Source organism: Temnothorax americanus, unplaced genomic scaffold, assembly GCF_048541705.1.
Source record: "Temnothorax americanus isolate GAGA-0224 unplaced genomic scaffold, ASM4854170v1 Scaffold22, whole genome shotgun sequence".
NCBI lineage: Eukaryota > Metazoa > Arthropoda > Insecta > Hymenoptera > Formicidae > Temnothorax > Temnothorax americanus.
The window spans coordinates 696171-709453 of NW_027509360.1; the positions used below are offsets into that span (position 1 = coordinate 696171).

Sequence of the window (13283 nt, forward strand, 5' to 3'; positions counted from 1 at the left end):
ACCGATAAGTCTATCGACCTAATTTCGAAATACGCGCGCGATATCGAAACTGGCGATACCTGCGCCGCCAGCGTCGAAAAAGTGAAAGTGACGTTTCTCTGATAGATCGCGGCGTTAGGAGGAGGAGGAGGAGGAGGAGGAGTATCTTAAAAATAAATTTTCACATTTGGACTTTGCGTCGCAATATCTCCGCTCGTAAGGCACGTAGCGGAATATTATGAGAGAAACCCCCCCCTAATTGGACCCCAAGCTATCGATCAAGCCTACTTAGAACTTGATCCGTTCACTCGTTATCGAGATCTCAACATCTCGGGTACTCGCAACCCGTCGCGTCGCGTAAAAGAGTCACGGTCGGTCTCGCTCCGCGTGTACTTGGCGCGAGACACTACCGTGTCTCTTGATAAGAAGGCGACTTTACATCTCAATCCTCGCGGATTTTATTGCCAGCCTCCAACGCGAAATTATTTATGAAGAGAGTCTCGGGAGGTCTCGTGAGAGCTAGACGAATAAATTGATATGCGATAATGCAGATTTGAAGAAAGCGTCTGTAATTTCTTCCCGCGTATAATAATGCAAGAATTTTTTATAATCGGGATTCCTCGGGTGGATGGATTTATCGGACAATCGATAATGATAATCGAACTTTGTACGTGGAAGAATTTGATAGCATGACTCGCTCGTAGGTTTTCTGTGCGAGGAGTCCTTTATTGCGTAAGAAGACATCGAATCACGTGTATGTACATGAGAATGTGCACTTGAAGACAATTACGTAAGGATCGCGCTTGATCGCCATAATAGCCCGCCTCGTCTCGCGTATCATTTTGCTGGGGCTCAACTTACTTGCGCAAAGAAGGGAAATAAACCGCACCTGATTTCGGACATTCAAGTTATACTTGTAAAAATTGTTATTAGATTTCTATTTTAGTGACGGCTTCTCTATAATTAAAGTCGATTTGTTTTAATTTAAAATAACAAGGCATTGATTATTTTCGAGTCACGAATGACTATAGAAAAGAAGAAATTCTTGCGAACTAAGAGGAGTATTAAACGAACCAATGATAAACAATAGAATTATACTGTTTGTCTGCTTTCAAGTAGACAGTATTATTTTACTTTAATTAACATAATTTTAATTCGAAAATAAGGATATATGAGAAAATTGAAAAATTGCAAAAAGATGAAGATTTTCGGACATTCTCGTCAAGGAAAAATCGACTTCAAAAAGATATTCTGATATTCCGTCTGAGATTAAAATCGCGAGTGCATTGTAAAAACTAATATTGTATTTTAACGTCATGCATTCGCGCTTTTTTATCCAAACATAGCAAGTTTGTGCGAGAACGCCAAAGTTGTATGACGTCGATTTAACGCACACGTGCGAAAACGAACGACGCGACTGCCCACGATGGTACGCGTTCGCGACGCCCACACCGGGTGAAAGATCCGTCGAGAATCACCGGGAACCGCTCGTATACGCGGGGGTCAAAGACTCCCCCTCACCTTATCCGACCTCGTCTTATGAGCGTGCGGCCGCGTCGTACTGGCCGCGAATTATTGTTCCCTTCGGCGTGCCAGCCCTTAAATTATGCAGCCTCTCGGTGTCGGCGGTATAGGTGTTGCTGCCATTAGACGCCAGGGAGAAGGATAACCAGTATCCTCCCCCCGTCGGGAATCCGTCGTCATCGTCGTCGTCGCACCTTCGCCCTTCCGAGGTGACTGCGGGTGACGCGGGACATATTGTACGTTGGCAAAATAAAATTGTCGAATGCACGCTCAGGTGCGCTTACACCAAAGCTAATTCTCGACGCCGCGCATCGCGCGATTCACGTTCGGATATGAATGCAACGACAAATGTGCGAGTCCGGTGAATTCAATTCGTTAAAGCAATGATGCAATCTGCCGCTAATACAGACGGCCCCCGCCAATCCGTCGTAACAAATAATTCGTTGAGATATAGACTCGCAAGAAATGCTGCTTCAATCGCAGCGTATACTTTAGTTATTAGTGTTTAGCGAGGAATACAGACGATTAAATATATTTCTCGATTACGATTTATGTGAGATCATTATTGTCTGCAATTTTTCGTATATCTTCGTAATTATAGGTTCTTTAGGTGAATAATAATGTTGTTCAACATAATTTCATAATTTTTAAAATGTTAAAAATGTTTGTCAAAGAAAAGTGTTAAAATCAAAAAATTGCGCCAAAATTGACCTGTTAATGTAACATGACACACACGCGTATCTCGTATATGCTCATCGTATTTATTTATTTATTCCGGCCGTACTTGGTTCAGCGACGCTGTATAATAAACGTTAAAAATACGTCTTGACAATTAATATATCAATATAATTTTCGATTACGACATTTCACTAATACCCTAACTCACCTTATGTATCATCGTTTTATTCTAATTCTACTATTTCTAAGTTCCAGCATCCTCGATTGAGTTGACGGCATGAAAAGCACGTTATCGTCACCATGATCATCGCGGCCGCTGAACGTTTCTAATCATCGATACGCCAAGAGGATACCGAGGCGGTTCCGCATCGCCTCCGGGATCAGCTCGGCGTCGTTATCGGCCCGATCGAAGGAGAGAGCGAGAGCGATTCGTTAAGAAGTCAGCGACTCCGGCGTGCCTCGCATCTGCGTTGCAGAAAAGGAGTAAGGGACGACAGCTGCGAGTCGTCTCTCGTTTCTTCTCTGCCGAAGATATCGCGTTAGTCAGACGCCGAATGTGATTCACAGCCGCGCATTTTACATACACACCCGGCGATTACTGCTGTCCTTGCACAAGAGGAAAGTACGTTTGACATTTACTGTTTGTGTGTGTGTATTTATGCGAGGGCTCGCGGGGAAACCGACGATTAGAAATCCAACACGTGTCTCTGCGTCACGCGAGATGTTTGCTGCTCCATTATATCAACCCGGAGGGCGTAGACAATTATTCTAAACAACGAAGTCACACCGCGATGCCTAAGCCAGGCAATCGTTCACGTCTCGCGGGGAATACGTTTATGAGAGGTATAAATTAGGAGATAAATTTTGAGACTACACTTTAATTACTTGTTCCCGAGATATTATTAATAGGATGCAGTTTCCAATCTTAATCCGGGAGAATGAATAAGAAACGGACGTGAATTTATTTACGCAGTAATATCGTCATCGTATCGGCGTTGGACTTACAAGCCGCGGTGATTAGATTGTAAAGTCAAGCCGCGTATTTTTGAATGTTTATTATATTAGGTAAAGGAAATAAAGAACCGAGCACCGGCCCGTTACAGCACAAACAGTGAACATCGATTTAATCTTGTCTAATTTGGAAATAATTTTTCCTCGACAAAAACCTTTAATGCATTTGCTTCTGGCAAACGAAGTTTAAGAAGAGAAAAAAAACAAATTATAGAAAATATTTCGGATAATTTCAAATGAGTTTTAAGCCAGAATCCTCATTTAGAGCCAATTAGAGATATACAAAACATTGCCGCCTAATTAGCCGAAAGAGTTGCGATTGAAAGCACCCGTTTTGATTCCGGTACACCCTGTATATCTCTCGTAACGCTCCCAAGAAGAAGGCCGTAAGTCCGGTCACATAACGGTCCAGTTATGGTATAGCGAGGAAACGATCTCTCGCCTCGACACACGATTCCCTCGTTACACGAACGTGTCCTCTACTCCACCAACACCACCACCACCACCACCACCACCATCATCATCATCATCACACCATCGCCACCGTATTTCCGTCCACCACTTTGCTTATCCCCCCGGCCAATACTGATGCGCCTCGTTTCTTCGAGCGTGTACACGCGCGTGTATTCACGTCTCAATATTTCCTTTCTTCTTTTTTTTCTCATCGCCGACGAACGCGTACGGACGATCGCGATCGTTGCAGCGACCGCGATATACGTGTCGAGATATTCGATCGCAAATAACCATATGTTTCTTCCCTTCTCGGAGTATACATTGAAGCTGTGATATTAATAATAATGACATAATGACGTAATAACAATAGTTGCGATAACATTAGGCATGTTAATAGCGCTTGTTCGCGTGACTGTTGCGATAATATCGCGCTTGTTACACGGGACCGTCTATCTACGTACCAGCATTTCCTTCCTCGAGATATTCGTCAACATCTTTATAACGAATGTTTTTATTCATCGACTTAATTTTTTTCACGTAATGTTAGCAGCAACAATTGTATTAGCCAATTCGAATAGTCATCCATAGCTAAAAAAAATTCAAACGTTAATTTTTATATATAAATTTTTATTTTCTTGTATATACCGCGACTTTCAAGCCTTCTCTCTTTACAATTATACTTTGACAAATAACAATTTTTAATTGTAAGGTCTTTTAAATTGCTGATCCATCGTGATGTTATGAGTCATCGTCTACAATTTATTGAAAGTCACGAATCTATTGCTTATATACGTACATATATTTATACATCTTTTTAATGTAAGAAATCGTTGAATTTCTAACAAACAGATTTTAAAAAGTTAATCTTTTATTATCTTCTAATTTTCCCTCATCAAAGGATTAAAGATTACGAGATTTCATTACACGATACATTATAAAAATAGTGTATAAAATTATGTAATTTTAAACTTATGCAATTTTCTACAGTTTACTTTCAGTGTACGTAACAATATTTTAATCCCGATCCGAAATATCGTGATGCCGCGTCACAATGGGCGCGATAAGTCTAGTTCCTAGTAAGGAGTGTCGGAATAAGCGGGGAAACAGAACGAATGAGGCTTGCGTCACAAGTCGAAGATTACGGATATCGCCTCCACTTCCACCTCTAATCGAACCCTCTAATCATGCCTTTCGGATAATTTCGATCCGTGTCTGTCATAAAGCAGAAATCTTAGGGTAATTACCGCCACCGATACCGGGAAATTGCTGGGAGGCACTTAAACGGGTGGAGAAGGCGATAAACCGAATTAAAACGATCGGTCGAAGGTGCGGACGGGTGATGCAACGTTATAACGGTTGCCTCTCCTCCTGCGCGATAATTCCATGGCGCTTGTTAAGATAATGGGTAATAATCTAATTGGTTCGCACACGATAATTTACGCCGCAAGTCGATCGGCACGTATACCATAAACGGGAGGATATCAGTAATTAGAAAAGCTAAAAGGTAACTTAAAGGCTAACTTAAGGATAAATCTGAAGAAATTGGAATGCGTCGAAAAAATATACGCGCACATGCACACGCATACATACACGGAGTATCTCTGACGATGTAGATGCAAATATAGATTTGTTTATATAGGGAAAAAACTCACCAGTTCGGTGGGCATGGTGTTGCAAGACCTGAGCGGCAGATTGTAGGTGATCGGAGCGGGCTGACTTCTGTACTCCTGCAGGCAGGTACTGTTTTTCGACAAGCCGCGCGGATAGACCAGACCGTGGAAGTCCGTGTTGCCCTCCGTCAAAATGTGAACGATTATCGACTCGCTCGCGCACTCGATCTGCACGGTGCTCGCTATCGCCGCGGTCGCTGAAAAATTAAGATCGACAAATATTTTAGATATTAATATAATTAATATATAGATGCATATGAATATGTATTCATGTATTAAATGTGCACATTACACTAGCAAATTATGATGAATTCAAACCGTAAAATCCTAAGTAAATTAAACTAATAAATCTAAATTACAAGTCTGAACTTGCGCGGGTCTGAACTAAAGTGATGGATCTTATCATCGCATTTAATATCTGAAATATAATTTAGATTATAAATGTTAAATTAACATATCGGCGTCTTCGAACATTGTGTCGATTTCTCAGGCATCGATAGCGTAACGGTGATTACCTCACGTGATTAATTAATTCGATATCCGTGTGCCGTATTCGTACGCGCTAGATATATTTGAATGAGCAACGACGCGCGGCGATACGAATCGAATACATCCATCGAACCCCCGGTATATCCGTATCGCCCGGGCATTGTACTCGCCGTACGGTAATTTATCGTTATTTACGCCTGACACGTCGGACGAATCTCAGTTAATATAGCTCGGGGTTTAATAACCCCAGTTCACCTGTTACGAATCGCTCTCGATTTCAAGATAACTCGCGAATCGAACAACGCCAGATGCTCCGTTGCGCGAAACGGGTCCAATTACGTGAAGTCCGACGAGCTTTTTTTTTACGATTTTTACTAAAATTTCCGCCACGAGATTGCTTCCCGGTTTAACGGCACAAATAAGCCCGCCGTAGCCGTCAAGAGTGCCTCTCGAAACGTATATACGCGGTCCGCGAAGGAAAACGAAGTCGGAAGATGAGAAGATTCTTTGATCGGTGCAGCGGGCAACGATTATTCGAGACGAAAGCGAGCGCGCCGCGCAATTTCGCACTTTATGGGAATCATAAAACGCGAAAATGAGCAAAACTTCTGCCGATCGCGCGATCTTTACAGCCGGACGGACGGCAGCAACGCATATGTACGAGAACTATCGCTTTCCGTTTAATCGATTTTCGCGAGGAACAAGCCGGACCTCGTCGACCTTACGCGAACTGTCGATTATCCTCGCAGATCTCCTTCTCCTGGATATCGTGAATCATCGATCTCGGTAACAATTGCGAAAACTTAAAAACTTACATTACGCGAAACGTCTTATATATTTTGGAAAATTATAATTTAATTGTGATTTAATGCACGCTTTCACGTGAAAATTTCTGATTATATTCAGTTCTATTATAGCAATATTCTTGAAATACTTTTTCAAACATAAATGTACAACCGCAAATGCAGCTTTTTACGATATTTTCGACAGTTTACATAATTCGAATCGAAAGTGCCTGAAAAGCGAATCGTTCTTCGGTCAATCGATTTTCCGTGGCGAAATTCCACGATATCGATGGAAACTTGTTTGTGGCCGTTGGCTTGTGACTGATTAAGCAATAAAAATGCGATTCACGCACCGAAACGCGTAAGGATTGCTTCTGTAGCGTGAAATCATGCTGATGCGGCCGCTTGGCGTTGCAATTCCGTATTCATCAACTTCGCGCGATCGCATTAATACGATCAGCGACGAGAACTTCAATTAAATGTATTACCGCGGCGCAATGCAGAGCGAGATTGCAGACCCGCGTGGTATTTTTGATGAGCGATGAAAATTAAACACGTATAGCGAAGTGTATGATTATAATTAACAACAACTCGACGGCTCGTACATCGTTACTACATTGTGGCGCAACGAAATACACGTCTGATTTATTTCACGTATTACATTTCGATTACGCGCGGAAAAATCGTCCTCTCGTTAGTGCGACGCGGGGGAACATAATCGACCAAATGTGCCCATTACCAGCGGGCGATTAAAACGGCGCTCGTGCACATTCATCGAGTCTAATGAGACCGGGGATTATCGCTCCCAGAAAATTCATTAGAGCCACCTCGAGGCGACGAGGCGGGGAGCGCGGCGCGGCGCCGGCGGGCCCCCGCGTGAGTAAATTAGGATGCTCGCATATGCCTCATCCCGAGCGCGAGTCGTATAATGACAATAATCATCGGCGGATTATCATTATCAGCCCGCGGGGAGACAATGATGAGAGAGTTGTGAACTTGACTCGCTGACTTTGTAGGCAGTCACGTCGGGTATACCCGGCCGGCGCTCTCTTCCTGCTCTTGTCGCGAAATGTATTATCCAGCGCATTATCCGTGATGGAAGTATCGCGACGAAGTTACCTATGATTGCTTCCGCGAAAGAAGATACTTTCCGCTAGAATAATCCGAAATGTCCGTCCGTCATCTGTACCGTACGCGAGTGCGGTTCTTTATATTTGAACTTTAAACGCATTATATTCCATAAATCATGTTCTACCATGTTTTTTTGTTCAAGTTACTACTAATTTCAAAGTAAATTTTTCTCAACAATTACGAAGAAGCATAATAAGAGGTGTTTAAATATAAATATCAAACGCAACGATATGAAAGCTGTTATATTGAGAAAGTACGTTATTTATATTCACTTTTTACTTTCTCTCATCTGTCCCTCTCTCGCGTCCACGTCTTGGGCAAGGAGGATAATTAAAACGAAAGTCCCAATTTTTAAAAGTCACATTTGACGAACGTTTCCTTGACGCTATTGAGGTGTCCTCCCTCGTCACTGAATTGAGGAACGACGCCCGATCGCAATGGGAAGCAATTAACGGCACGCAAAAAGCTAAATGCCGCCGCTCGCCGCTCCTCGCAAACGTTGGGCCCCGATCATCGTTGAAAATATCAGCTGTGTGAAGTTGGCCTCTCCCACTACTGAAAATTCAATAATAACTATAACCATTCGTTTGGTGGTCGTTTGGTGGTGTTTGGTAGTCCATTCCCGACGTTTGGTAGTCAAAGCTGTAACTAATAATGCGAAAAAAAGACATATGCGCGTGAAGTTAGCCCCCCCTCTTGTAAAACTCGGCTTTCCAGACTGCGTACATCATTTTACCTGTACGCATTCGTTTGGTGGTCGCGTGCTGACGTTTGGTAGTCCATTCCCGACGATTGGTAGTCAAAGCTGTAACTAATAATGCGAAAAAAGACATATGCGCGTGAAGTTAGCCCCCCCCTCTTGTAAAACTCGGCTTTCCAGACTGCGTACATCATTTTACCTGTACGCATTCGTTTGGTGGTCGCGTGCTGACGTTTGGTAGTCCATTCCCGACGATTGGTAGTCAAAGCTGTAACTAATAATGCGAAAAAAAGACATATGCGCGTGAAGTTAACCCCCTCTCTTGTAAAACTCGGCTTTCCAGACTGCGTATATCATTTTAACCGTAAGCATTCGTTTGGTGGTCGCGTACTGACGTTTGGTAGTCCATTCCCGATGATTGTTAGCCAAAACTGTAATTAATAATACGAAAAAAAATACTCGCGTGAAATGATTATTTCTTTTATAAAAATCGATTTTGTATTATAGTCTCGTCATTCTGATAACGGATTTTTATCTCGAAATAATTTCCGAAGTCTGTCATTGACAGTCACGAAAGATCGGGTATTCAAAGAACAAACAGGTATTCATAGTAATCCTAGTCTCACTGACAGAAATTTTTTAAAGGGAATTGATCAGTCTTAACGCGATTATTAAGGTTTTTTCCATTAACGACTAATTATAATTCTTATACTACGCATATATATTTTTTGTATTATTCAATATGCATAGTCGTAAAAATCACAAAACATAATTAGTCGTTATTTTAATTACGCTCTACAATTCTAAAAATTAAAAGATTATATATTCTTTGACATTTCAAAAAATAACTATGAAATATGACTACAAGAAAAATTAAAAACTTTTTATGTTATTTTATTGTATCGATTTATTATAAAAAAAGCTTGAAAAAACGTTTTAATGTTAGAAGAGGATTACACCAATTTGATCCATATGTATTTAATTATTAATTATTAATTATTAAAAATTAACTACCAAACATCATAAAATGCTCGTTAAATAAATATTAATGATTATAATTAAACATGCAATCGTACAAGAATATTTATATGAAACGCATGGTTACACACATATATATTTTATTTTCTTTAACAATTATATTTTTAATTACTAAATGTACCAAACAAATTCTTATAGTTATAATAATATATGCAGGTTAATTATTTATTGGTAAAGTAAATGTTGCTTGTTCGGTTTGATAATATATGCAGTCTGGAAAACCAAATTTTATAAAAATGGTCTAATTTCACGCGTGTATGTCTTTTTTTCGCATTATTAATTACAGTTTTGGCTAACAATCATCGGGAATGGACTACCAAACGTCAGCACGCGACCACCAAACGAATGCGTACAGGTAAAATGATGTACGCAGTCTGGAAAGCCGAGTTTTACAAGAGAGGGGGGTTAACTTCACGCGCATATGTCTTTTTTTCGCATTATTAGTTACAGCTTTGACTACCAATCGTCGGGAATGGACTACCAAACGTCAGCACGCTACCACCAAACGAATGCGTACAGGTAAAATGATGTACGCAGTCTGGAAAGCCGAGTTTTACAAGAGGGGGAGCTAACTTCACGCGCATATGTCTTTTTTCGCATTATTAGTTACAGTTTTGACTACCAATCGTCGGGAATGGACTACCAAACGTCAGCACGCGACCACCAAACGAATGCGTACAGGTAAAATGATGTACGCAGTCTGGAAAACCGAGTTTTACAAGAGGGGGGACTAACTTCACGCGCATATGTCTTTTTTCGCATTATTAGTTACAGCTTTGACTACCAATCGTCGGGAATGGACTACCAAACGTCAGCACGCTACCACCAAACGAATGCGTACAGGTAAAATGATGTACGCAGTCTGGAAAGCCGAGTTTTACAAGAGGGGGAGCTAACTTCACGCGCATATGTCTTTTTTCGCATTATTAGTTACAGTTTTGACTACCAATCGTCGGGAATGGACTACCAAACGTCAGCACGCGACCACCAAACGAATGCGTACAGGTAAAATGATGTACGCAGTCTGGAAAACCGAGTTTTACAAGAGGGGGGACTAACTTCACGCGCATATGTCTTTTTTCGCATTATTAGTTACAGCTTTGACTACCAATCGTCGGGAATGGACTACCAAACGTCAGCACGCGACCACCAAACGAATGCGTACAGGTAAAATGGTGTACGCAGTCTGGAAAGCCGAGTTTTACAAGAGGGAGGCTAACTTCACGCGCATGTCTTTTTTTCGCATTATTAGTTACAGCTTTGACTACCAAACGTCGGGAATGGACTACCAAACACCACCAAACGACCACCAAACGAATGGTTATAGTTATTATTGAATTTTCAGTAGTGGGGGGGGCCAACTTCACACAGCTAAGTTTAATAGCAATTTAATCGCGATTTTACATTATATTTTCTACGCAACAAAACATGTATGTGTTTGACATGTGTGCATGTTCATTATTTATCGCAATTTTTTAGTCTCTGAAAATGTACATATTACTTTGATAACTGATTTCTTTATTTAAATTTTGCACGTAAAACTTGAATTTTCTCCAACAATTTTTATAATATTACGAAAAGATATCAAGCAGGAGTTGCGACTGAGAAAAGACTCGCTTTCGTTCTCATGCGGATCTTCTTTTTACAAGAATACGTCTCGATGACATTGAAATACGTTTTGATGGAATTTATAAACTTCCGGGACGCGAAGAGAATATTTTTCTCGATCGGTTGGCTATATCGAGCGAGAACCGCGAGGAAAAATAGGGATATCAGGAGGCGCCGCGTAATGTTTTCCTTTCTCCAGCCGAGGCGTATCCGATGGAATATCGACAGATTCACGCGCGAATCCGCGAGACGAGCGAACTGCTGAATATATCTAATGCAAAAGAACAGCTTGCATTCGGAAGGAGAAGGAAAAGAAGAACGATTTCGGATCGAGAGATTAAGATTCGATTTTGTGAGAAAATTCGACATTTCACACTATCTTGTTCGCGAATTGATATCCCCTGGTCTAGTAGAAATATCGCAAATTAAAATTGAAAAAAAATATCAGAGAAAGATATATATGTATTTCAATTTTAGATAGCCATCTGTCCCAATCGAATATATCGTGTTTCATACAGAATAAATATAATTATTATAAGAAGAAAGTTTAATGATTAGTCCTCACAAATTAAAGTTAAGGAAAAAAAATTTTTTTTATAGCATTATGAATTATTCGATTTTAATGTAATTAAGCGCCATTATTATATTATTATTATTATTATTATATTATTGAGTTTTTTGTATCTATTTTATATCTTTTCCTAAATTATTTTTTCACGTAAAAGTTTATTTTTCTGTACTCGATTGATTTTACCGAATATTCCCGACGCTTCTAGCTAGAAAATATAAGAAGGAAGAGAAGATCTTTGCCAAAAAACGCGGATCTCATTTCTCTTCGTGCAGTGGAAAATGCAGCCAGAATATCGTGTTACAATGAAACAAAGCACTCGCGTAGTAAATCGAAGAAAACTTGCTTTGAAAGTTTGTATTGTCGACTTGTTAAAGAAACTCGCTAAGTCAATATAATTAACTTTATAATTCTGAGTTTCTTTGGCACAAAGCTGACAATAGATAAATATTTAAAATAAACTTGTAACGTGTGTAACGGTGTTTTTGCTTGTTCGTAAAAGCTTTACCAGCTTGTTTTATCTTCCTTCTGTGTATAGTAGTGTATATGTTGTTACCTAAAAAAAAAAGAAAGTGGTAGTATTATACCTCAAAAAAACCTAAGTAACAAGTGGTAGATCTTTATATCTCGAAAAATCTCGAAAAAAATCTAAGCAGTAGTATCTTTATTTCCGAAAAATTATAACCCAAGTGATACACGTCAAAAAATTATGTTACCTTATCAAAAAGAAGAGTCGCGCTTCAAGTGATCTATTACAATTACAAAAAAGAAATGATATCTCTTTAAATTAGAGCGCCAATTACAGAGAGAACATGTATATTGCCTCAAAAAATAATTGTTGCACTACTTTGAAAAATCTTTACATTGTGTCAATTAGAAAAGAATGTATGATAACAATTTTATAAGATTAAAAAATTTTATTTAAATTTAACAAGGGAATACAAGATATTTAAATACAAAGTTTACATGTGTATTTTTTAATGGTCACAAAGAATTACAGAGGTAACAGTACAAAATACAAATATTTTATTAAAATATTTAATCCAAAAACTAAATTTTATATTTTTTTCAATTATCTTATAGTCACCGTTGAACACATATTTTGAATTAGCGTCCCCGTTAATATGCGAGCGAAAAAAATATGTTATTGACAGTAGCAAAAATTGATTCATTGAAAGTATAAACAATTTCTTAGAGTATAATAGGTAAACGTACTCAGGTAGAATGTAAGAAAATAAGTGCTTTAATTTATTATCCAAGGTTGTTTTTGAGATTTATAGTAGGTAAGTATTAACATTCAGTATATTTTGTACTTTACCGGTTGCAATTTTATAGTGCGGATATATCGGCGCAATAACACATGGCACTTCCATCAAACGTATCTTACCAATGCACATATCACAATGAGCAATATGCAACCGCGATGTTGAGAGAGAGCGAAACATGCGTTTGCGCGAGTTTCAAACGAAAAGTTGTCTTGTATTTTTCTGTGGGAAATGGACATCTGTTAAATTGCTTTCGGCATTAAATCGATCGAGCTTAATCGTCTATTCTTTTCCACCGAGCAAAAACATGAAATTTGTGTGTTTCGATTCTCACGGTAGTATTTTCTTTTTAAATTACCTTATGTTCGCAACATTAAGCAATTT

The 13283-nt window shown here is 39.5% G+C and overlaps 1 protein-coding gene across 1 annotated transcript in view; it reads right to left on the minus strand.

Annotated features, from left to right (window-relative positions):
• Nucleotides 1-13283, minus strand: part of Pio (zona pellucida domain-containing protein piopio) — a 77344-nt gene that overhangs the window by 29919 nt on the left and 34142 nt on the right. Inside the window, exon 4 of the mRNA XM_077407345.1 lies at nucleotides 5298-5512. Coding sequence (XP_077263471.1) covers nucleotides 5298-5512 — 215 coding nt within the window. The remainder of the gene's footprint in view (nucleotides 1-5297; nucleotides 5513-13283) is intronic.